At 33.0% G+C, this 27,264-nt stretch overlaps 2 protein-coding genes across 4 annotated transcripts in view; one reads left to right on the top strand and one right to left on the bottom strand.

Annotated features, from left to right (window-relative positions):
- Positions 1-795: 795 nt before the first annotated feature.
- On the bottom strand, positions 796-3,195 carry LOC127710755 (BTB/POZ domain-containing protein KCTD5-like). The gene is made up of 2 exons (XM_052216717.1): positions 3,041-3,195; positions 796-1,973 (listed from the first exon to the last, which is right to left on the bottom strand). Exons 1-2 carry the CDS (start codon positions 3,059-3,061, stop codon positions 1,212-1,214), a joined length of 783 nt encoding a protein of 260 aa, XP_052072677.1. The 5' UTR covers positions 3,062-3,195; the 3' UTR covers positions 796-1,211.
- Positions 3,196-5,378: 2,183 nt separating this feature from the next.
- Positions 5,379-27,264, top strand: part of LOC127710750 (glycosyltransferase 1 domain-containing protein 1-like) — an 801,321-nt gene continuing 779,435 nt past the window's right edge. The window contains exons 1-12 of one of the 3 annotated variants that reach the window (XR_007986312.1): positions 5,379-5,818; positions 6,343-6,423; positions 8,911-9,059; positions 11,751-11,856; positions 12,228-12,279; positions 12,610-12,649; positions 13,306-13,455; positions 14,016-14,065; positions 16,073-16,116; positions 17,396-17,516; positions 21,998-22,096; positions 22,606-23,334. Coding sequence is in view for 2 of the 3 variants with exons in the window: in XM_052216710.1 (XP_052072670.1) it covers positions 5,814-5,818; positions 6,343-6,423; positions 8,911-9,059; positions 11,751-11,856; positions 12,228-12,279; positions 12,610-12,649; positions 13,306-13,455; positions 14,016-14,065; positions 16,073-16,116; positions 17,396-17,516; positions 21,998-22,096; positions 22,606-22,755 (1,047 nt within the window). In the remaining variant the exon portion in view is untranslated. Of the gene's footprint in view, positions 5,819-6,342; positions 6,424-8,910; positions 9,060-11,750; positions 11,857-12,227; positions 12,280-12,609; positions 12,650-13,305; positions 13,456-14,015; positions 14,066-16,072; positions 16,117-17,395; positions 17,517-21,997; positions 22,097-22,605; positions 25,653-27,264 lie in introns of those variants that run through there. The other 2 variants (XM_052216711.1, XM_052216710.1) reach the window with 2 other exon arrangements.

Below are 27,264 nucleotides of genomic sequence, written 5' to 3'. Positions count from 1 at the left end.
CGTAATGAAATAAACGTTTGTATATGTGTTACATGTTTGTTATTCGTTCATTTTTTGTACATAAATTAGGCCGTTAGTTTTCTCGTTTGAATTGTTTTACATTGTCATTTCGGGGCCTTTTATAGCTGACTGTGCGGTATGGGCTTTGCTCATTGTTGAAGGCCGTACGGTGACCTATAGTTGTTAACTTCTGTGTCATTTGGTCTCTTGTGGAGAGTTGTCTCATTGGCAATCATACCACATCTTCTTTTTTATATCTAATGAATTGAATCAAATAGAAAAAGAAGTACCAATTTCCCCCTCAATTTATATCTCTTGCAAAGAAACACTATAACAGCTTGCTACCATCCAGATTTTTTTTTCGATCAAAAAGATAAAAGATTCAGATTTATTATTTAGGAGATGATCTTGTTGATTTCGTATGATCCGTTTGTTTATCTGGGACTCAATTCCATTGAACTTTTCTGTCGGTCTCGGAAATTTCACATATTCAAGCAATTAAAGAACTTTGGAGATGATTGTAATTTTTTTGTATATACAAGTCAAGTCAAATCGTTGCTGTTATGGATACAGGTTATGGTAAGGCAGTGTATGGCTTAGTTTTGATTGGATTTATCAGACACAGAAATGAAATCCTGAATAAGCAAAAACAAAAAATGAGCCGCGTCGGATAGAAATCGACCTTATGCAAATGAATATCTATACATCTGTTAACTTATTTTGGGTTGAAAAAATCTCTATGCAAAATATGTAACTGTTTGAAAATTGAATTAATAAAAGAACCCTACAAACAGACAAACACTCATCTTTTATTTCGTATTTGAATGTTCCTAAATATATCAAAGTCTTATAAATGTACATGTATACGTGCACTTGCATAAGGTCGATTTCGATTCGACGCAGTTCAAATGTTATAAGAGATTGACCTCAACGACAAAACAGAGGCTTCAATAAACAAAGAGGCATTATAGTTCATAATAGACATATTAAAACGAGAGCTGTTGTTGAATACTAGTGCGGTAACTTGGCTTCTAGATGTGTTGACGTTTACCCTACATTTCCTTCATCATGTTGATATCATTGTTCTGCTTCTTTCATTTTCATAAGAATTTTGCTTTTTTAGGACACCCTTTTCTATATCACGTTATTTTGTGATAATTTGTTAAGATATAAAACTAGTTAAAAGAAAATGCGTTTTGAAACATTTGTATTTATAATTCAGTGGAAGGAAATTTTTTCCAATCAAATATGAGCATAAAACGGAAGTTTGTGTACACTTCTATATTTTCATCTGATGAAAGTGTACTGCTGATCTCTGAAACCGGCTGATCACTGCAGACTTGTCCAGAGCAGGGAAATAATTCTTCGATTTTTACGTTGTAGCCATCGTTAAGAATGTCTTTGTAAAGGCAACCAGCAAGAGCAACGGCGTCCTCGTAAGTAGGACAGTTAATTTCAATGTTGCCTTGTCTTAGAATTCTTCTGCTTTTCTGATAAAGATCTTGATTTATCCGCAAACCATCATCTATGATGAAGTCAAGAATCACATGTGGGTGAAATTTCCAAGATGGCGGTATTTCGGAGTGGGCATCAACTGTCTCGCCTAGTTTAATGATTTTTTCTTTCATTTCTGAATAATATGGAACAGAATTGCGAACATCTTCCCAGTCATGATCAAGTGACCTAATTTGGTCAACAAGTGCGTTTATGCCTAAATATGTAGCGTCTGCCAAAACTTCCTGTGCAATATTACGCGGCGGAAGATGTTGTTCATTGCGGAGGTAATTAAGTATGTGCTTAAATCTACTTCCATCCATATCCAAAAAGAAATTTCCATCTTTGTCTTTGTCTAGTGTGTATCTTTCACTAAACATGGCTGCAAGCATGGAGTCTTCATATTTTCGCAATGTCGAAAGCCTCGTTGTGAAGAAATACCCTCCTACATTGAGGTTGATAACTGATGGTAATCCATGCTACAAGATATCAAAGAATGCTTCAAATAAACAAAAATAAATAAAACAAATAAACTTTGATATGTACATTTTCCAGAAGAATGTTATTCCTCAGATAAAGGAAATTGCAATTATTTCATTTCAATATTTTGTGTAATTATATGTATATAACAGATATATATAAAAATAAGAAGATGTGGTATGATTGCCAATGACACAACTCTCCATAAGAGACGACCAAATGATATAGAAATTAACAACTATAGGTCACCGTACGGCCTTCAACAATGAGCAAAACCCATGCCACATAGTCAGCTATAAGAGGCCCCGAAATGACAAATGTAAAACAATTCAAACGAGAAAACTAACGGCCTAATTTATGTAGAAAATAATGAACGAAAAACAAATATGATAAACAGTAACAAACGACAACCACTGAATTACAGGCTCCTGACTTGGGACAGGAACATACAGAATGTGGCGTGGTTACACTAATTTGAAGGTGCCAACCCTCCTCCTAACCTGGGACAGTGCCGTAGCAGTATGAATATTTTTAAGTCTAAGTTTTGCCAGCTCGAAAGGATCACTGTAGACCACTCTTATGACATACTACCGAGGCTTTATATAAAAGGAAAAGAAACGGTCGCAAAGCTTAACAAAAAAAAACATGCACTGAACAACAAGACACTTTTCTTCTTAGTCATAAGATCTTAGTTATAAGTAATTCAAGAAAATATACATGAAAACAACAAATACTTCTATCTACACAGTAAAATACAAGTAAATTTTTAAGCATTACTATATAAGTGGAGTCAAAAACATGGCTTGTTTATCCATAAAAAGTCTGCAATAAGAGATAGATTTTTTAATTAGTGATTGGTTTCAAGGTATAGAGGTCCAACTTGAATAACAGGAATGTGACGAGTTGGCTTGCTAATGTATATAATAATGTGCACTACACATAATGTATATATAGAAATTAAATTAAAGGACAATTAACGTATCTGCGATAAGCTTTGAAAAAAAATGAATAGCCGTTAAGGTGATCATATAAGTAAACGTATATAAAGAGAGAGAGAAAATCATACCTGTTCATTCTTTTTGTCCATTTAACATCCAAATAGTAATGTAATTTCTAAACTTATATATTTTATCATTGTTTCTTTTAAAAGTAAATGTTTATAAACAAGATTGATATATTATTGTTGTTTATTCGTGTGCGTCGATCGTAATGTAAGGCAGTACACTATCTTGTACATATATCAAACTTTTGTTTTAAGGTGTTTTTCTTTGTTTAAAATAATATACATATCATTTAACAAATTTAAAAAATACGAGGTTATTGAATGCTTGCTCGCCTTTTTCAATTATATTTATTATAGAAATTTGTTGACGACACTTTTACGTACCCCAAAACTCATGAGATTCGTCAAGTATAAAAATAAGAACATAAAAAAAAACAGGAGATGTGGTATGAATGACAATGAGACAACTCTCTACCAGAGACCAAATGACATAGAAGTTAGCAGCTATATGTCACCATAAGGCATTCAACAATGAGCAATATCCATACCGCATTGTCAGCTATGAAAGGTCCGGTAATGACAAATGTAAAAACAATTCAAAAAAGAAAACAAACGGCCTAATGTATGTACAAAACAATGAACGAAAAACAAATATGATATACAACAACAAACGACATTCATTATTTATTTTTAAACTTTTACTCTGTGGAAGATTTTAAATGAATTGAGATTATACACAGCTATGTGTTGTTGTTGTTGTTTAACAATAGTTGTAATCGTTGCACTATTTTCTGTTACATAAATTAAATTCAGTGTTTATAAATGATATTCGAATAACTATGATGTTTTTAATTCTAAATCTACATAAACAACATTACATAATACTTTAAATTGAATATTTTGACTGATTATTACTTCAGTCTTACTGTCATTGGAAAGTGTGGCGCGGAATCAAGGTCAACAATACTTTTTGCGTATATACATAATTCGATTTACGTTTATACAAAAATAATTACGTACACACGTTTATCGAATTACGTATATACAAAAATCGAATTATGTATATATACATAAATAATTCCGTATATAGAGAAAAAGAATTACGTATATACAGAAATAATTCCGTATATACATTTCTCTAATTCTTCGTCAATTTATCCCTTTCTGCACCCATTGTATAAAAAAAAATTAATCAACGTGTGGTTCGTATGATCTCAGTTCTTCATTGGTTAAAATCCGATTATGACGTCGAATTTTCTTGCTTTCCTCTGAATTTCCTATTGTGACGGCATGAAAAAAGGCGACCATGCCTGATGACGTCACATAGAAAGAACACATCTTTTTGCAGATCATTCGAAAAGAAGGAATACATTTGCCTGCGTATTGTTTGAAAATCATTAGAGAAACAGATTCCACCACCAAATCTCGTGTAATACGATATTTATCCACTCTCGACAGTTAAATTTTAAATATTTAAAACGCTCGGCGAGCCTCGCGTTTTAAATTTGAAAATTTAACTGTCTCGAGTGGATAAATATCGTATCACACTCGATGCAGTGGTAGAATCTATATATATCTAATTACGTATATACAGAAATAATTTTGTATATACGGAATTTGATTTATTTATATACGAAATTCGATTTACATATATGCGTAAATCACATTTCGTATATACATAAAGAATTCCGTTTATATATATACTGAAATCGAATTCCGTACATACAAAATTTGTTCATAATTATTTCTGTATATATATATATATATATTAACAAGTCTAAATTGAAAACAACGTTCAAACCTATGATTGCGTTGGATATATACGTCATTCGATTTACGTAATTCCTTTTTAATCGAGAACTTAATATAGAGTCATAACGAGTCCTAGCTTTATGCATCTGGAGGTATTGGGAGTTGCTACAAATATAAAGTAAAAAGATGGGGGTTTTTTCTGAAATATTTCGACAACAAGAATCTATGCACCCCTAACAGGAGGGATTTTGCTTGATTTTCATACGATGAAGACATAATCTTTTAATCAGATCAGTTTAATTGAGATCTGGAGCTGGCATGTCAGTAACTGTTAGTTTATTTATGTTATCATTGTGATTTTGCTTAGTTTCTTCTGTTACCTATTCTAACATCGGACTCGGACTTCCTTTAAACTGAGTTCTACTGTGCGTATTTTTATGTGTTTGTTTATTCTACATTGGCTAGAGGTATAGGGGAGGGTTGAGATCTCACAAAACATGTTTAACCCCGCCGCATTTTTGCGCCTGTCCCAAGTCAGGAACCTCTGACCTTTGTTAGTCTTGTATGTTTTTCTAATTTTGGTTCATCTATATGTTTCGGAATTTAGTGTGACGTCCATTTTCTCTGAACTATTACACATTTTCATTTAGGGACCAGCTGAAGCCTGCCTCCGGGTGCGGTATTTTCTCGCTGTGTTGAAGACCCATTGGTGGCCTTGGGCTGTTTTCTGCTCTTTGGTCGGGTTGTTGTCTCTCGTTTCCATTTTCAATTTTAATGATGATTTTATGCTATTTTTCGCCACGCCTAATTCAATACATTTAAATCACACCACATGAACTTCAATCAAAAAGTTAAATTGTTATTAAACCAACTGTCAAGCCTCCGGAAGCTAAAAGAAAATGTCCGTCTTTTATTTAGATGTTATGTAGGTAGTGGGCGTTTCCGGTTAGTTTCACTTTCGTTTTCAATGTTTACCGCAACAACTTTGGAGGACTCTGTCTCATGTAACCCAGTATCCATTATATTCTTTAAGTGGGACGAACAAAAACAGTATGGATAAATACGTGTGACTGGTAAGAATACAATGAAGTATGTGAATAAGTACAATAATTTTTGGTGTTCCGTCATTATGGTCATGTATGGCCAGACTAGGTCATGCAATATTGTTATCTCTCTTGACCTGCTGCCATTGTTATCAAATCCACAGATATTCATTTTGATATTGTTATAATAATTACAGCGTTTCCATAAGTAACTTATACATATTAGTTGAAATATTTATAATGTCAAACACATATTGTACATGTTGTACATGTTGTATGTGTATGCAGTGTATTAACAGGCCTCAATTCGACAGAAAATAGATAAGTTCCGTATTGTGATGGCTAATAGAAAGAGATTTACAAATATATACTCAAAGATACACTCTAACCCAGGAAATTGAAGTGTTGTCGTTACCTGTTGTGGAGTACAGAGTATGTCAATTTTAATGACTTAAACTTATGCATGACAATTTGCTGTTCTTTGTTTAACATACATGACATAAGCTCCCCTCTATCCACTTTCATGAGCCTCAGAAAATTGAAAGAATATCTGCCTCTAATTTATTGTAGATCAAAAGCCACCATGAATATACTGTTGATATCACATCTTCAGAAAGGAAGTGGGAACCTGCATACAATTGAGAGAATAAGGTATATTGATTGGCAGGTTGCATGGGGGAAAAAGGGGGGATGGCTAAATAAAATGATAGAATTTCAATTTTTTTATGTAAATTTCAAAAATATAATAAAACATATTTGTCAAAGACATTAGCTTCAAGATACATGGATGTGTAAAATTAGTAGATTAGGTATATCATGTATATAGTGTACACGGATAACCCACTTTTGTGTGAATAGCCGAAAGAAAACTAAATAAAAGAATTCTAAAAGTAAGTTTAAGAAGAGATTTATAATGTGTTTTCAGAATGAACAAACTTGGGTCATCCTATTTGTTCTCTTTCTACAAAAAAAAAAATAATTTAAATTTACTATTAATTCCTGTATAAATTAAAATTATCAGTTATCTCCCCTACGTGGTTAAGTTGAGACAAAGGAGTAAGTCCGGTAATGCGTCTTTTTGGCCCCAAAAATATAGCATTTTTACAAATTTGTTAAAAATGTAAATTTTTAACTATTTTTGGAAAGAAGAATACTTTTGTTAAATAAATATGGGTGGTTTTTTTTTACAATGCAATGCACAGGCACCAGGTACTAGGATCATTAATTTCTTCAAAATTACTGAAATCCTCACAATTTTAGCATTTGGGGCAATATGCGTAATTGATTTTACACAGGCGGTAATGGTAATGTTTTCCTCTGTAGCACAGTCCATATCGTAAACTTGGATATGCATGATGGCTCATTTCGAAGCTGAAACATTTTCACATATGTGGTTAAATTTTCGGGGTACGAAGTGTGATTCTTTTTTCCGTAAATTAGCACACCCCGAAAATCCTTTTGTGATGCGGCTCTTGGTGGTAAAAAATCCCTTTTTTCACACAATAAGTTCTTTGAAAATTTAATACTTTGCATACATTTAATAATTGCATAGTTTTTACACATTTATTTTATGGTCCTTTACTTTTCAAATCAACACAAATGGTTAAGCTCAGTCACTTGTTAAAAATAGAAACATGTCCAATATCACTACACAGAGATTTTTTGTTTACGCACAACTTTTGTGTTCCTCAATTTGAGACGCATAAGGGATATTGACCCATTTGTGCTAATTATTAGACGGTTTTTGTCTAAAATGGAAGTGGCCGCACTTGTGTTCAGTCTTAATATTTAAGCTTGAATTTGAGCGTCTTTATTGACCACATCAGTTTAAATCTTTTACATAAATTAATTGATCTTCCATCAGATGTTCTTGAAATTTTAGGCCAAAATTAGTCTACCGGACCCTCTCCTTTGAATAAGATAAAAAGAATCTGTATTTGAAAAAAGTCACAACATTAAGACAATATGAAGATAAACAAACTTTCAAATGAATTTCATTCCTTTCTCAAAATTTCCATACTTCATTAAAGAAATTAGATCTGTACATATTGTTTTCTGCTATTTTTCCGCATCTAGATGGTGAAAAATCCCCGATCTACCTTACAATACTAAATTTTATCTGGTACTGCTGGTGTTTGGTACAGCCCAGACGGAAGTCAATGTTACTCTATTGGCTCAATGTAGGGTATTGATACATTTTGACGTTTTTAAAAAAGTTAAGTTGGCCTCATATGTCTTCTTTGTATCTATCTGATGAGCTAAGCCCTTTTCAACAGATTTTTATGGTTTGTTCTTATGTTGTACTGTTACACCACTGTCCCAGGTTAGTGGGAGGGTTAGCGCCTTCAAACTAGTTTAACCCCGCCACATTCTGTATGTGCCTGTCCCAAGTCAGAAGCCTGTAATTCAGTGGTTGTGGTCTGTTTCTGTGTATCATATTTGTTTTTCGTTCATTATTTTGTTCATAAATCAGGCCGTTAGTTTTCTCGTTTGAATTTTTTACATTTGTCATTTCGGGGTCTTTTATAGCTGACTATGCGGTATGGGTTTTACTCAGTTTTGAAGGCCGTACGGTAACCTATAGTTGTTTGGTCTCTTGTGGAGAGTTGTCTCATTGTCAATCATACTACATCATCTTATTTTTATATTGGTTATTATTTTTATGTCCTTTTTGGTCATATACATACATGCATATATATCTCTTCAACTGTTTCCCTTCTTATACATTCTTGGCTTTAAATATTCGGTTTTGAGCGTTCCTGATGAATGTAAACCCAGGAAAGCGCTTCGGAAGCATGACTTTTATAAAGAGTTGTTTTCATTTTTTTAAATCTGTCAATGTTCAGTTTCTTAATAATGTAATTATACATATCATTCAGATAATATTTAAACTTTGATGTCTGATGCAGACTTATGTTGCGTTATGTTATCTTGTAGAATGTACATTTGTATAGATCTGTTTATTGCAGACCGTATTAACAAGTAGAAAAAATTGTCAATCGAAAATAATGCACACTGTTAGCTATTTGAAGGATGTGAGTTTGCTTGAATCACGCTTTAAATTATTTATATTCTGATATCTAGCTGCTCGTATTTGTCTCCTGTCGATTATACTAACACTCTATTATATTATTGCAGAACATATTTGTCGGATGTGGACTATAAATGCACTCTGACGTCACCAGAAGAGTTTAACGATGAAGGCGATTTGAAGAGCTATGTGAAAGCAAACAGCATTAAATTAATTATAGGGCTTCATGCATTTCGCTCTGGCAAGTTGCTTCAAGGTGAGTATATATTTGAACTGTTGCAGTAATATACAGTAAATAATATGCTCTTTATTCATTGTCGCACACTTATTTAATAATACAACACAATATCGGATGTTAGTCTTGGAAATTGTAAGTTATCAACTACAGATACATAACTTAAGGATGGAAAACAAGTCCGTTTCTATGTATGTATGTTGGCGTTTGTTTTTGTAGCAGTTCAGTGTTTCTGTTGTTCCGTTGTTTTCCTATATAACGCTCCAAAATCAACTTTCCTAGTATGGTAGTAAGGATCTAAATAAACTCAAAACTCTACTTTCTGTATTTTGTTTTCCTTTAATGTTATTTAAAAATCAAGCCATTGGTTTTTCTTTTTTTTGTTCCCGTATGAAATTATAAGGCGTATTACGCCTGGAAATAAGGCGTAAACCAGGCGTAAGTGGTAGTTACGTGTCTAGATCCAGGCGTAAGGGAGCAGGAAACGTAAATTTGTAGTCCTTACGGGCGTAGAAAAAAGTGGTAAACCTGGCGTAAATTGAAATAAGCAAGGCGTAAATTTTCTTACGGGCGTAAAACTGTTGGTATGGGGTAAATCATAATACCCATAATGCTTTGTTTAAAGGATCATGGGAATTTTTTTTCAAAATTTGGCTCTTTGGTTTTAGTTTGCAAGAGTTGGACTTAATGCAGCTTCATACATTCAGGGATAATTAGCTTGTTTTGTGCTTTTTGGAAGAATTTGGAAATATGGAATCAAATTGATTAATAAAAATTGTGAAAAAATGGAAAGTAATACATGGTAAATAATAATTATGTGAGTATATTACCCAAGTTATTAAGTTTTAAGTTCTAACAGTAATTTTGAAATCCCAAAACCTTTATCCTTGGATAATAACATTAAAATCTTTTACATGAAGTTAAATTGCAGTATTATCATTTATATTTTAAAGGACATTAATTTATAAAAAACTTAGTTAATCAAAATGCAGAAGTTTTATTTCAAGAAAAATTAATTGTCATAATTCTTATTTAAACTTAAACTTATTTGAGCCAGTGTCTGTCTAAAATGTATTTATTTATATATTAGCTTCTTCAATGGTTAATATTTCCAGTTTTATGTCAAATAATGAGAAATTAAAGCAACAGTACAGAAGTTTGTATTAAATACACAAAAGTACACAGCTAGGGTAATACACTGATTTGAAATAAGTGTAGTATTATGTAAGGATATTACGCCTGGTGTATTTATTGACCAGGCGTACTCATTTGCATATTACGCCTGGTTTTCTCTGGACCAGGCGTACTCATTTAAATATTACGCCTAATTTTACGCCTGGTTTCCGCCTCAGTTACGCTTGGTTTCCGCCTGGTTGACGCCTGGACATGCATTCCTTAAACACTGCAATGACGCCTAGATAAAGTATGATTTTTACGCCTGGTTTCCGTGTCATATACGGGCGTCACAGTTCGTACAGGTTGTTTCGCATTGTTTTCTCCATACCTTTTATAGCTTACTACAAGGTATTTTGCCCATGTTGAAGGTCATACGGTGATCTGTAGTTATTTCCATCCTTATCTTTTAGTCTTTGATGGAAAATTGTCTCTCACATTATCGCTATTTGTACGCTATTATTTGACATCACGAAGGTACACGTAAAATTTAGATGTCACAATAGAAAATTTCTGACGCCACAAAGGAAAGTGATTGTTGTATGACGTCAATAGTTCAAGTGTTTCAGATTCTCGGGTCAAGTGTCGCAGATTCAAAAATAGCGATAAGGTCTATTCAATCATTTGACTTTTTATTGTACCCCGGCTTTCTGTAAGTGGAGGTAAATAGTGATGTGTTGGTGTTCGTTCCTCCTTTGTCCGTCCGTCCTTTTTTGTTTTCGCAAAGCTCCAGAAACGCTTGACATAATTTTTCGAATCTTTTACAAAATCTTACTTACATGATGTATTTTTGCGCCTCCTATTTCCATCTCAATAATTTAGTGGTTTACTTTGCCGTAGCATGGACTTGGCATATCCTGACACTATAGTACTTATTTGTATCCGCTTCTCATACTAAACCCCTAATCAAAATTAAATGAAACTTTTTTTCAGAATCTTCACTTGTATAAAGCTATTGTTCGTCTATTTTTTGTTTTCGAAGTATTTTGGGGGTTCCCTATACAAATTCGCGGACTTTGCCGTTGCTTCACCTGTGGGTACCATCTTTGTACTCGTGACTCCTCCTAAACTCCTTATTATAACTTATTGAAACTTTCTTAGAATCCAAATCATATAATGCCATTGTGCGCTTTCTATTTTGTTTTTGATCCACACAGTTTTGGGATTTCCGTAATCAAATCATAAGATTTTGACATTCCTATATTTGGAGGCACAGGCACTTGTCTCAGAAATTTGTTTTCCTATATACCTTAATATAACATAAGGTATAAAGAATTTTTTTCTGAGACAAGTGCCTGTGTTTGGAGGTCGATGATTAAGCAAACAACAATCAATATAATACATTGCATTGTGTATTTTGACAATATCTGTGTAAAGAATTTGAGCCTTGTTGTCAACAAAGTTAAATGCAGATAAAATTTAATTTTTAAATGTTTCTATTGACAAAAAAACATATACCAAATAATCTGCAAAATACAAGTTTTTATTACTAGCGGTTTAGTTTGGAATTTGAAATGAGCCATTTAACTTTTTATTCAGATTCAAAAATGAATTACATATTGATAATTGGTGGAACAGATGTAAATGAAGATTACAGAAATCAAGAAAAAATGACTGTAATGACACAATCAGTTGTATCTTCCAGGTTTGTGCATCTTAATTGAAGGCAAGGTGGAAATATGTCTCCTCTGTTATTTATTATTTGTAAATGATCCTGAACATTTTGTACGACAACAAAATGTGGAAGGTTTTAAAACCAAACATTATCGAAAACCGTTTTAGTCTAGGAAGTATGTTTTATTTATTAGTTGTTACAAAGCAACAATATTATTTTAGACAGCTTGTTTATTGTTCATATTAAACATTCCATTGACTTCTAACATTGAAACTATAAGTATAAGTGCATACACGGAAAATGAACTGAATTCTGTTTTGTTTCCGTGCATAAAAATCTGTTATGATTTAAAGATTATTTGTTTATTAAGTTATTCAACTTCTTTCCTTCTTTTTTTCCAGGAAAATCATAGTTTTTAGCAACGGTCTTCGGCAGAAAGTACAAGAGCTATGGGTAACTTAACTGTTTATCATAAATCTCTATAGTACATTTTTCATTAATTTCATGGACACTCATTAGTTTTGTATGTACTTCTGATCTGATAGCATTTTCTTTACATTTTCACTTTGAAAATTAAATATTTGTATGCCCAATTTAAAAAAAAAATGCTTAACACATAGTTGAAAGTCAGTTTTGATATAATATGTGGTTTTGATTTAATTGAAATTTAAAAAAAAAAACAAATACTGAAGTCGGAAATGCAGTTGGACAAAAAAAAAGATAAAGCATTATCAATCCTAAATGGATTTTATCACATACAATTTTGAATATTTTTTTTTGTAGCCGGAAATGCCACAGAACAAGATATTTGAAATTAAACAAGGTAATGCCTCAGCCTAAAGAAATATCCAGTACATATATATATGAGGGTCTGGATGGGGTATACAGGATAGAGAATAAGGACAAAATATGAAGAATAAATGGCAAAATACATAAAGAATAGAGAAAAATAGGGGAGAAAAAATAAAGAATAGAGAATAATGGGGTGCTAAAATATAAAGAATAGGGAATAATGGGCAAAAAATATAAAGAATAGAGAAAAATTACCTTCCTGTTTTTTGTACATAGACTGCAAATATTTTTATTTCATATCGTTATAATGGTTTTATTTCAATAAAAAGTATGATGATGATGATGTATTACAGTAACTGTAATACTATTACTGTCTAACGTTCAGCGGCAAATAGTAGATGCATATCAGGACGTAAATAAAATGTTAATGTGATATGAATTCCGCTAAGTACAAGACCAACACGCTTGGCCGATATTTAACAATATAACCATCAGCAGGAAAATGTGTCACCCTATCCGAACCATTGTTCTGCTTCCAAGTCAACCCATTCTTTTTATTGCTTCTGAATGCCAAATTTTTAACGAAGTCTCTCTTTTGACCTGGCCGGGAATCGATCCCGTTGGTGTATATTCAATATAAACATAAAACCTGTGTATGTAATTTTTTCATGTATGAATGTATTTTAGGAGTACAAACATGTCCGTCCAAGTTTTCATTGGCTGGCTATATACACCAGCACCACTCGGACGTTTATACAACTGACATGTCAATATGTATATGTGTCGGGAGTATTCGACCTGTAAAGAATCCTTTGTATCTAGTGGAAGAATTTTCAAGTAAGTTGTTTTTTTTTCCAATTGCATTAAGAACACCCATTCAAGTTTGATATAGATTGTAACAGACAGTTCACATTAAAGACATATAAATGCTTAGAATGTAATGACCATTTTTTTCAATGACAAAAGGGCAGCATTTTTATATATTTAAATAGATTTTAGTTCAAACATTTTTGTATGGATATAAATAAGAAGATGTGGTATGAGTGCCAATGAGACAACTCTCCATCCAAGTCACAATGTATAAAAAGTTAACAAATATAGGTCAAAGTACGGCCTTCAACACGGAGCCTTGGCTCACACCGAACAGCAAGCTATAAAGGGCTTCAAAATGACTAGTGTAAAACAATTCAAACAGGAAACCAACGGTTTAATCTATATAAAAAACGAGAAACGAGAAACACCTATGAACCACACCAACAAACGACAACCACTGAACAACAAGCTCCTGACTTAGGACAGGTGCATAAAAATGCAGCAGGTTTATACTAATCACTTTACTATTGTTTGATTTTATACAGTTTGCCAATTTGAATAACATAATGTAATTTTCTTTTTAGAGTTACACGAGAGACGACAAAATATCATTTATGTTATTTGTGGACAAGTGGTAAGATTTATTGTTTAAATGATCAAAAAATTTACAAGTAAAAGATGCTTTTTATTACACTCTTAACCCCAGACTATTTTATTAATTCTCAGCTGACAATTTTAAAAATGGTAATAATAGTTCATTGTGTGTTATGGTCTGCTGGATGAAAAATTACTGTCGTTAAGGATTTGTATAGTGAGACTATACAAATCCTTGCTGTCGTGTAGCTTCTAAAAATCAGTGGGAGACACTTTTTTTTTATCTTTATGTAATATTTGTGTCACATATAACCACGGACATGTTTCAATTGTCAAAGCCACAATCATGTCTTCTTTCCTTCGATTGTGACACCACCAAATGATAAATCATAAATGATAAATATTTACTTGCCATGAGCCACACGACCACTGAAACTGGTGGAAAAGGAACTCTTCTGGCTTTCGGTGGAGTTGTGGACAAGTGGTAAGATTTATTGTTTAAATGATCAAAAAAATTACAAGTAAAAGATGCTTTCTATTACACTCTTAACCCCAGACTATTTTATTAATTCTCAGCTGAGTGTTGCTCAATACAAGTGAGAGGTTTAGCTAGCTTTAAAACCAGGTTCAATCCACCATTTTCTACATAAGAAAATGCCTGTACCAAGTCAGAAATATGACAGTTGTTATCCATTCGTTTGATGTGTTTAAACTTTTGATTTTGCCATTTTATTGGGGACTTTCCTTTTTGAATTTTCCTCGGAGTTCAGTATTTTTGTGATTTTACTTTTCAATATATAGTTTTCTTTGTAGTGCTGGTCATTTCGTCGTTTTTCATTTGAACATAAATGTGTGTGTGTTTGTTCGGCTTATGGTTTTATTGTCTCCCTTGTATCTTCTCTCTCCTTTATTCTGACAAAATATAAAGACTCTTTTTATACACAGAACTGAAATCTTAAACGAGACATTAGTTCTTTCAATGTCTTTCAGTTGAAATTATACCATTTTACCTAAGCTCTTCAAAAATTGGTTCTCTTAAGATCTCTTACGAATATGTTGGTTGATTTACCATGATGGAAAAATCGTAGTAGTTCTTTTGATCTTTTAAGATGAACTTTCGTCATCTCTTGGTGCTTGACATCTGTCTGTTTTAGACAGTTGTTCTTCATTAGCATTTGACCTGTTTCTTGTATATGGAAATAAGCCCAAATCTAGTTGATTTGTTTGTTTGTTTCACTGTTCTGCTTGAATGAATTATAAAAAAATCACAATATCGGACAGGGAGGTTTCTTGTTAATATTTGTCGATTTTCGTACATAGAATAATGATGTCCATCAGCCAACCATATTAAGCGCATGTGGAATGTCCTAAAAACCAAATTAAGATCGATTGCACTTATAGCATGATAAATAATAATAGTCTGCAGGTTCAAGTGCACCAGTATATGACACTCTCGTCTTTCTGTTTTATCATTTTATACCATTATGATAACAGAGACATGTATACCGTACTTTGACCTATAATTATTTACTTTTTACACATTGTGACTTGGATGGATAGCTGTCTCATTGGCACTCATACCACATCTTCTTATTTATATATACATATTTATGTATGTATGTCTCTGATGATAACCGTTTGATAGAATTAGATTTACCAAAAACATGTCTCTAGATTTGACTAGTTAAAAATTCAAAGGATATTTTGCAGCCCAGAAGTCACTAATTCCGTGTTGACATGAATTATCATTGATATGGTCATAATTATAAATTAACTGTTTATAAAACTTTAAATTTTTCGGAAAACTAAGGTTTTCTATGCAAGGAATATATTACCATACCTGTATTTGGCAAAACCTTTCGGAATTTTGGGTCCTCAATGATCTTAAACTTCGTACTTTACGTATTTGGCCTTTTTAACTTTTTGGATTCGAGCGTCACTGATGAGTCTTTAGTAGACGAAATACGATTTTTAACCTGGTATCTATGATGAGTTTATTTACAGCAAAATATTACGAAAGCTGATATTTACCTTTTAATCTAACCAGGTTGATGAAGAATATGGAAAGTTGTTCAGAACGAAAATTGATAGGTAATTTATGTTAACTATATAGAAAGAAAGGATTTTTTTATCATTTCAATACACAAAATAACAACATGTACTTGTAAATACAAACTTAAAACAGAGGAACGGCGGTTTTATATTCTTCATGTAATACAGTCACAGTGAGTCCTTCAACATGAAACAAAACCCCTCATCTCACTGTAAGAATCATTTGCTAGATGTCCATCACGTTATACATATGTGCACAGCTGCGAGTTAATATCAACAAATTATGAATTATATCGGGTAAAGAAATCTATCAAACATTGCCATCAAATGCCCGACAATTGCACTATGAAATACAGAAATGATACAAAGATTTAGACGATTACGGTGCACATCATTGAAGGGCTTTACATTATATATGCATTTTTCTTCACACACTATCAAGTTTTAGAATAAAATTAAGAATGGAAACAGGGAATGTGTCAAAGAGACAACAACCCGACTAAAGAGCAGAAAACAGCACAAGGCCACCAATGGGTCTTCAACACAGCGAGAAAATCCCGCACTCGTAGGCGGGCTTCAGATGGCCCCTAAACAAAAATGTGTACTAGTTCAGTGAAAATGAACGTCACACTAAACTCCGAAACATATAAATGACCCAAAATTAAAAAAACATACAAGACTAACAAAGGCCAGAGGCTCCTGACTTGGCACAGGCGCAACAATGCGGCTGGGTTAAGACTCGATTCTATCATACCAGGATTATGGAATGATTTTTTTTATTATGACTTCTATCTAAAGATTTTATCAATACTTTATTATCAGAATATTTTTCTACATAATTTCGTACCAAAGTATAAAGTTTTTAAGGGTCTGCCTGTCCGTGTGTACTCTTATTAGGGCCCCGCCTAGTGGCGGGTCGCCCTATAGTGACCAGTCTATCCGTCCGTCCGTCCGTAACAAATTGTGTCCGCTATATATCTAGAGAACCGTTATAATTTCATACGTTATACTTGACACACCAGAGGGTGTGTCATAATGTTTGTACATCTTCCTAGGTCAAAGTTCAAGGTCAGCGGGGCCCACAGAGATGGCTCCCATCTCAATGATGTCTATTTTATTCTGCATTAAAAACCTTCTTTTATCATGTTGCAACGGAAGAGTACAGGTATGTTCCGCCGCCACTTCATAGATGCACAGAACCATTCATCCGAGTAATTACTGTAACAACAACATTGCACCTCAGACCTGTAAATTAATGAATACTTAATAGAAATATTAATGATCGTCAGACTTAATACTGTATGTTATTTTTCAATAGTCTTCCAGGAGTTATATTTATACCAGGATTACCTCTGATAGATGCCCACTCTGCCATTCAACAAAGTTTGGCATATATAAACTGCTCAAATAGTGAAGGAATGGCTCTGGCGATTTTAGAAGTAAGTGTTGGAAGTACATCGTGTGTTTTGTAATGACTGTTTCCTTTTGAAGCTACATGTCACTCCCTTAAAGTTCCAGCTCCAAATACGTATACATGTATACACATTTCCTCTATTATGAGGGGATTTATCATCCAGGAAAAGATGTTGGTAGAGTCAAAGATGTTTTGAAAGTTAACTTTTCGTATCCTCCATCGTCTACTCAAATTTTGAAATCATTTTCCTTAAAAAACAGTTAAGTTGTGCAATGCTGAATAAATTGGTTTCATTGTGAATTTTGATTGTACAATGTCTTGGTCGAAATAAGAAAGAATTTTTCTCCATTATATGGCTTCAGTTTTTAAATTTCCTAAAGAAATTTCTTATCAAGTTAAAAAGCCTGATTTGAAACTGCATGAAAGATTAGGGAGCTACCATTTGATTTTTATGGGGGGGCTAGGATGAAAAATGTTGTACTGCTTTTTATTTTAGTTGTAATCTCTGTCCTGCCTTTTTATTTTTTACTCTATTCGGTCCTGCCTTTTTTTTTACTAGTTTATTCTGAATTTTTTTACACAAATTGTCATCCTGCCTTTTTTTTTTTACCAAGTTGCTCATCCTGCCTTTTTTTTTACTCAAAACTCCTGTCCTGCCTATTTTTTTCAAATTTCATCCTAGCCATCCCCCCCCCCCCCCCCCCATAGAAATCAAATGGTAGCTCCCTTAGTTTACAATAGAGGAATAAACATAATTTTTATAAACACACAAAGTCATAGTGGCAACCCAGAATTAGAAATCGCACTTTTATTCCATCATTACTATTAAAACAGAGTTATTGTGGGAAGGGGGGAGGGGGGTCACAGGAAACAGTTCGGTGACCAAAAAATGGTATTTTCTTCTTTTTGTATTATATTTTGGTTGTATTTTTTTTTAGCAGCTTCCCAGACAACATTGTTACGTTGGCACAACGTTGGCCTAACGTACCTACATGCATTGGCCCAACGTTGTTTTTAAACGTTGGCCCAATGTATAAGTGCAAAGTGGCCCTACGTTGGCCCAACGTGATGGCTAAACATTGGCACAACGTTTTAATGTTTTATACAATACATTGGCCCAACGTTGGTCCAATGATGGAATAATACTTGCCGATGTTGAACAAACGTTGGGCCAACGTAGTAATAAAAACTGTTAACAAATGTTGGCACTGCGTTGGTTCAATCTGTAAACTTTTTTATCCATATGAAGGATACTAAAATCCCTTCCAGGCAACAAGTGCAATAATTCCTGGTTCTTACATCAGTTCAAAATGGCGAAAGTATTACTTTTTGAAAATGTTGCAATTATTGCGTTTTACAGATCCACTATACCACGTTTTGTCTGACATTCTACCCGAAAATTTTGTATTTTGCCACTTTCTCTCCATATTCCTGAACATGCATGAAATATTTGCCAATGAACGTTTCAGTAACCAACAACCAATCAATCTCTCTCATGGAATTGTACTTCTGAATTTTACCCATATTTGAATGAATTCAATCAACCTATCCATGTTACCTATTTTTCTTAAATAATGTAAATACAAAGGTATGATTAAACATAATTTATTATTAAAAACTTGTTTGTATCTATACGTTGCTAAATCAGATCTAGAATGATAATTCATTTAATATCCTATTTGTATAATATCATTACAGCTTATGTTGCAATATCCAAGCTCTGTATGAAGGCATTGATAATTCATTTTATACAGTTATTTTTCTAGTTCTGTATTCCAACATGGTTTTTATTCACAAGAGTATTCCTTTTGTTTTCTGCTACGCTTTATTTTGTCACTATTTCTGGCTCCATCTTATGTTAAATTCTTTATCCAGTTTAGCATTATCTTCATAAAAGTTATTTCACTGTCCCCTGTAATAAAGTAATGAATAAATGAGTACTCAATGTATGTATATTTAGAATATATTAAATTCTCCTAAAAAAATAAACAAAGAAGAAAAAAAATACATTGTTTCCGGTGTTCTGGCACATTACAATAGTTAGAAAAAATACTCTTTTTTTTAAATATTTTCCCTAGCCTATACAGATCAAGGCAAAAGGCATATTTCATACTTTACGATAATGGTTAGACTTCACCTCGCTAGTTAGGTTAAGCAGGACAATTGAGTGTAGAATTGGATACAGGAAACTTTGGCAAAATACGTTTAAAGTAAATAAATAAAACTAGTTGAAAAAAAATACAAGGTCAGTCTAAATACACTAGCATTCATGGTAGTATTAAACATTTGATGCATATATATCTGCATATGAAATTCGAATCTGATGTAGCATAAAGGATTGCTATTATGTTAACTTACTTTCTAAAAGTTATTCATTCTGGGCTATCAAATGGTAGAATGCATTTTTCCCCATCTCCATTCCCATGCATTTTCTAGCCCGGATGTTGTCAATAATTTCTATTATTCCTAGCTCTGTATTATTCCTTTTGCACTCTGATTAATTTTTGTCTTCTGTAGTACTCAAATACCTGACCTATAAATTTATATTAAAATGTAAAATTGTATATTAAAAAGAAAAGCTACTTCAAGTAATTTGGACAATAATCTTTATAGTCTTTTTCTTTTATAAATATCCTTATGTGTGGTAATGTCTTTTTTTTACACTCCCCCCCCCCCCCCCCCCCCCCCCCCCCCCCCCCCCCTTTATTTATATTTCAAGCGTCAGCTTTTTGTGACTGATATTTACTCCTACAAACTATTCAAATATCGGTTTTGTTTATCAAAAGTTTTGCTGAGGACAAAAAACTAAATTCAGTCAAGTCTGTATAATTATATATAAGTTACAACATTCTTGCAATGAATTTAATAAGATTAAGAAATAAATACTCTATTTGATATCTAAAACACTGTTACACATGCAAGTGTGTATATGATCAGGTTTCACAAATATATCGTATATGTTTGCATGCAATTTAGAAATAAGAAAACTAACAAATTCATTTATATTTCTATGAAGTACAAAAATGTAGAAATCATTATACCACATTTCTGAAACATTACGGAACAAGGTGCATCTTAAGACAGATTTTTCAATTAATAATGGTAATAAATGCAATCGTAATAGATTTCAGAAATAAAATATTAAAATATTGGTAATTTACAATTTGTTTGATGATACTAATGTTCAGTGGCAAATATTTCAAATATTTAGGATTGAAATGATTTAAACAAAATCTAGAAAATATTTCGCCCAAAACATATAAACTTCAAGATCAACATTATAAAATGATAAAAATTATATGTTTTAATTTTGAACAACATCCCTCAGATTAAAAAAAAACATAATTATTGTATTTGTCAATTCATAATCGTATATAAAACAGAATTTTTAAAGTTACAACTTACATGTTAATTTCTTACTCTTTGAACCTCAGATGATAAGATTTTTTCTCTGTCTTTTCTTCATTTCACTGCTTTCTTTCAAATACACAACAGGAAATAACCACAAAAGTGACCATCCCATTACATTCAGATTTCCTATAAACTTAATTACCATAGCAACTATCTTTGAAATGTGTCTAACATATGGTCAACCTTATCAGAATGTGCTTGATTAACATACTGGCTGTATCAAATATCACTCTGTATATAACTGCTAAATTATTATGTTTCACAAAGTTTAATGAAAAAGGTTATAATAAATAATTATTGCAATACATTTAAACTTTTAACCAGGCAATCTATATGTTTACGATATACATTTTTTTATTACAGTAATGATATTCCAGAATAAATATTACCTGGCTTATATATAATGTATAATATAGGATCAACATTAGCCCAGCATTTGCCCAACATAGAGTTGTAAATGTAATTTCAGTTGATGAACACTTTCGGTATAATATTAAGTTTTCATAAAGCATGCAGCAATCGCAATTATCCGCCTCCCAAGAGAAATAAAGTGTAAAATATTTCATAATCAATTTTTATTTACAAAATTTCATATCGGCCCTATGTTGCTACTAACATAATGCCAACGTTGGCCCGATTATTTTTAACCAACATGAGATAATAATATGGATTTACAACAGCAGGCCAACGTTAGGCCAATGTTGTGCAGCCAACACCAATGTGCGACCAACGGACCGACAATTTGCCATCGTTGGGCCAATGTTGTGCAGCCAACATCAACGTTCGACCAACGGACCGACAATTTGCCAACGTTGGGCCAATGTTGTGCAGCCAACACCAACGGTCGACCAACGGACCGACAATTTGCCAACGTTGGCCCACTGTTAGTCTGTTGACTGGGTTGTTGTTTTTTATAACAAAAACCGATAGGGTATGTTTCTACAAACCAAGCATGCAATACTTCGACAATGTCTAGGCCTATAGTACTTAATGCCCGTATATTTTCCTTTAAAGCACTCAATGTATCTCGAAACAGTTCTATATACAAATGTACATTTTGTTTAAATAATGATTTAATTAATTTGTTATTCTCAGGCAATGATGTTGAAAGTACCTGTAATTGTACGTGATATTGATGGCAATAAAGATATCGTAGAACATGGCGTTAATGGTTTTGTATTCTCTAATCCAAAGGTATTACTTAAATTGTAGTCTCTGATCTAAATGTGTGACTTTGTAGTTTTATGACCCAAAAGTATGACACTTCTTATCATCTTTTTGCATATTTTTTTTCATATGGGTAGATAACTTAAATGTACATAGTGATCCGTGGGTGAGTTTAGAAAATATTAAGAAATCAAGGTTCAAAATTGACCGAAGGTGGATTTGGTTATTCGTTATAAGTCCGTTTGGTCAAATACTTTTTATGTAAACATGTATATACCTACTTTGCTTTTATAATTTTGGATGTGAGCGTTCCTAAAGAAATTTACAAAGTGTTGCTTTCATTTTTTCCGGAAGAAGTTAAATCCAGAAAAGCTCTTCGAACGCACCAAATTTAAAGAAAAAAATTTTGTGAATGATGAAGAAAATATTTGAACTATATACATTGAGGAGTTCAAAAAGGGGAAGATATTTGTGGATTTTTCTCAGAATTGTTTCTACTTTCGAAATTCCTTAAATGTGAATATGTTAATTTTCAGCAATGTATAGAACATGTGGAACAATTATTACTTGATAAACATTTACGAGAGAACACAGTACAAGGCGCCAGTGAATATGTACAGCGAGAACATAGTGTTGACTCTGAACGTAACAAGTATTGTGATGTAGTTCAGTCTTGCATGGAATAACGAAGACAATTTAAGAACATTATTAATGAGCTTTAACTTGCGGTTTCGTTTGGATTTTTTGAACCACCGTTTTTTCAGTATTCGTCAACAGAATTTGTCTTTCTTTATTATTTTATTTTTACTTTTCTGTTTGTTTGACCTTCAATTGCATTCCTTTTTGTATCTCTTTTTTTTCTTTTCTAGTCTCAGGTCAATATTGAACTAAACACCATGCAAATATTCTGACCCATATAGTATATGAGGTCTGGATGAGGGGTTTTTATACGACCGCAAAAATTAAAAAAATTTTGGTCGTATATTGGTATGACGTTGGCGTCGTCGTCGTCGTTGTCGTTGTCGTCGTCGTCCGAAGACACATTGGTCTTCGCACTCTAACTTTAGTTTAAGTGAATGGATCTCCATGAAATTTTACCATAAGGTTCAATACCACTAAAGGAAGGTTGGGATTGATTTTGGGGGTTATGGTACCAACAGTTAAGGAATTAGGGGCCAAAAAGGGGCCAAAAATAAGCATTTTTATAACTTCCAGACAATAACTTGTGTGTAAGTGTATGGATCTCTCTGACATTGTACCACAAGGTTCCATATCACAAAGGGAAGTCTATAAATGATTTTTGGGGTAATTGCCTCAAAATTTTAGAAATTAGGGGCCAAAAAAGGTGCAAAAAACAAGCATTTTTCTAGTTTCATGACAATAACTTGTGTGTAAGTGTTTGGATATTTCTGAAATTGTACTACAAGGTTCCATATCACAAAGGGAAAGCTGGAATTGAGTTTGGGGGTAATTGCCCGAAACGTTTAGGAATTGGGGGCCAAAAGGGGGCCAAAAATAAGCATTTTTCTAGTTTCCAGACAATAACTTGTGTTCAAGTGTATGGATCTCTCTGAAATTGTACTGCAAGGTACCATACCACAAAGGGAAGGCTGGGATTGAGTTTTGGGGTGATGAATCATAAGGGGGTTCAAAAAATTTGGGGGGGGGGGTTTCTTTTTTTTTTCTTTTTTTCTTTTAAAATTTTTCATTTTAAGTTGGTTATTTCTGATTTATATTTAAAAGCAAATAATAATGATATGGTAGGAGATACACACCAAACAGGATGTGTAAATTATTATATAATAAGTATTGTGCAATAGCAAGAAATTTTCAATTGCACAGTATTGCACAATAGCAAGAAATCTTCAATTGCACAGTATTGCGCAATAGCAAGAAATCTTCAATTGCACAGTATTGCGCAATAGCAAGAAATATCCAATAGCACAATATTGCGCAATAGCAAGAAATTGTCAATTGTACAGTATTGCGCAATAGCAAGAAATATTCAATTGCACAGTATTGTGCAAAAGAAGATACTTTGTATAAATTGCTTATTTCTTGATCAATTTCAATGGGGTTTTATTCTTGAAATTCTTGGGGTTCTTTAATATGCTGAATCTAACCGTGTATTAAGTTTTTGGATTTTGGGCCCCGTTTTTAAATTGGTCCACATTGAGGTCCAAAGGGTCCAAAATTTAACTTTGTTTGATTTCATCAAAAATTGAACTATTGGGGTTCTTTGATATGCCGAATCTAACCGTGTATTTAGATTCTTAATTTTTGGTTCCGTTTTCAAATTGGTCTACATTAAGGTCCAAAGGGTCCAAAATTAAACTTAGTTTGATTTTAACAAAAATTGAATTTATAGGGTTCTTTGATATTCTGAATCTAAACATGTATTTAGATTTTTGATTATGGGCCCAGTTTTCAAGTTGGTCCAAATCGGGGTCCAAAATTTAACTTTGTTTGATTTCAACAAAAATTGAATATATGGGGTTCTTTGATATGCTGAATCTAACCATGTATTTAGATTTTTGATTTTTTGGGCCCCGTTATCAACTTTGTCCACATTGAGGTCAAAAGGGTCCAAAATTAAAACTTTTTTGTTTGGTTTCATCAAAAATTGAATTCTTGGGGTTCTTTGATATGCTGAATCTAACCATGTATTTAGATTTTGGATATTGGACCATAATAGGTGAATGTCCAATTTAAAATTTTTAAGTTCTTAGACCACATTCATTCTGTGTCAGAAACCTGTGCTGTGTCAAATATTTAATCACAATCCAAATTCAGTGCTGTATCAAGCTTGAATGTTGTGTCCATAGTTGCCCCAACTGTTCAGGGTTCGACCTCTGCGGTCGTATCAAGCTGCGCCCAGCGGAGCATTTTATTTATTTCTGTATTCGTTAATTCTTAATGCCATCTTTCTCTGTTCTTTATTTATTTTGACCATTATATTCTTTATTTTGCAGTACTCCATTATTCTCTATTCTTAAATTTGTTTGCCTATTTATCGCTATTCTTTTATTGTTTGTCTCTTTTTTCTGTGGTCGTTGTCCATTACTTTCTTTTCTGTAAACCCAATCCAGACTATTGTTTATGTTATGTGATCGGCGGATGATTCTTTTTTTTAAGAGTTGAATGGTAAGTACTAATGAAAATGTAAAGCTTGTATTGCAGGAGAGGAAGGTCTGTTTAGGTGGTTGATTAAAATTTATCTACTTCTCATTATATAAAAATAATTCAAAGAAAAGCTTCATCAAGACAATCATGTTGCCTCTATAAACAAGATTTTTAGCATGCATTTATAAAAAGTGGTCCCATTTTTCTAAATATATATATAAATATATATATATAAGGCGATGTGGCATGTCTAACGAAACAAATATCCACATGAGACCAAAAGGACGTTGATGTAAGCAAAAGTATATGATCACCTTGTGATGTTAATTTCTCAATCAATTTACAGATATACTTATTTATAATTTTTACAGCATGTATTAGGGCAGAATATTGTGATATTGATATTTTTATATTATTTATTATTTGTTATCATATCTCATTAAATATTGAATAAAAAAAAACCAACCAATCATTCAATTAATATACCCCAAGGTAGACTTGGAAAAATGTTTGATATTATCATCAGGAAAATATGTAACAGGTAAAGTCATTATGCTCTTGCTGAAACTGGGGTGCGTCTCTCTGTTTCTGAGGAGGGGACATTTGAGAGGGACATTGGATGAAACGACAATAGAAAGATGATGGGTAGTGATTTGAATTTCATCCCACAAAAGGGGGGCCCGGGCCCCCTGGAAAACCCTCTAAATCCGTCTCTGATGGCGTCATGATCAATTAAAGTGTCTAAATTTAGGACGTGTGCATGGTATGATTGCTAATGAGACAACTATCTTTTAAGACCAAACAAAAAGTTGTGGACAATTATATGTCACTGTGTGGCCTTCAACAATTAGAGAAAAAAAACACATTACCGTATAAAAACTATAAAAGGGCTACAGATACCAAATTGTGAAACAATTCAAAAGAGGAAATCAACGATCTGCCATGATTCGTTCTACCGGTATAACAATTAGCTAAAAATAATCACGACAAACAATAACCAACGACAACCACTAGATTGAAGGCTAAGGACAGGCACATAAAGAATATGGTGGGTATAAACATGTGTGTGAGCGCTTTGTTTGTGCTTTCTTCTGAGCTAATTAGTCAAATATGTTTTAGTCAGAAATATGAGAGTACGTGACCATGGTCATCAACTTTCCACCTCCTTTACTGTAATACAACCCTATTAAATATTTGACAGAACTATTTAATAAAAGACACAGCGTATAATTAAAGCCTTCATAGACGAGGTATACGAATACAAGGAGATATGGTTAATATAAAAACACAAAGAGCCCCCCCCCTCTTTTTTTCCAAAAAAAAAAAAAAGAAAAGAGAAAAAGAGATATAGGTATACGTCAATGAGAAAGCATCACAAAGACACACATAACACAAACACCACAGATGAATAAAGGGAGATATGAGGTAACGTCAAGCAGACAGCAACCCAACATAAAAAAGACACACACAGTCTCTAACAATTAACAGAGGTCTATAAAATATGTCAATTCTGGGCACTCTAATTCTAAATCTTGTAGATCGTTTTGATTCATTCAGAGGAAAATGTTTCATGTAAGTTTACAATTACTCAAATATGTAAGTCCTGCAAGGTTGGTTGAACAGGATAGACGACGGGAAATTTGGACTGCCTTAATTTGAATACTAGTAGATATCTAAGATATTTGCCCCAAAGAGTCATGCAGTAGTTGTGTTTGTTTAAGCTCTTTATCGTACACTGTTTATTATTTGTAACTGGCTTTTAACTAGCTTTCAGTAAATGTTAGTACTTTAAGATTAGTATTGTGTGCCTTATATATTTACGTTAGTTGTTTAATTTGTGCCTCGTGCCAATCTGATGATTTAAGCCCTGTTCAACTGTTATTATTGCTGTTACATCACTGTCCAAGGATAGAGGGGGAAGTGCGGGATTGCTCTGACATCCTCTTCTGTGACTAGCTTAGGCCGTGGGTCACAGTCCCAGCAACATCCTGAACATGCATGAAATATTTGTCACTGGACGTTAAGCAACCAACAATCAATCAATCAATCAATCACAGTCCCAGCAAGTCTTA

Source organism: Mytilus californianus, unplaced genomic scaffold (genome assembly GCF_021869535.1).
Source record: "Mytilus californianus isolate M0D057914Y unplaced genomic scaffold, xbMytCali1.0.p SCAF_8, whole genome shotgun sequence".
NCBI lineage: Eukaryota > Metazoa > Mollusca > Bivalvia > Mytilida > Mytilidae > Mytilus > Mytilus californianus.
This window is presented reverse-complemented; position numbering and strand designations above follow the sequence as displayed.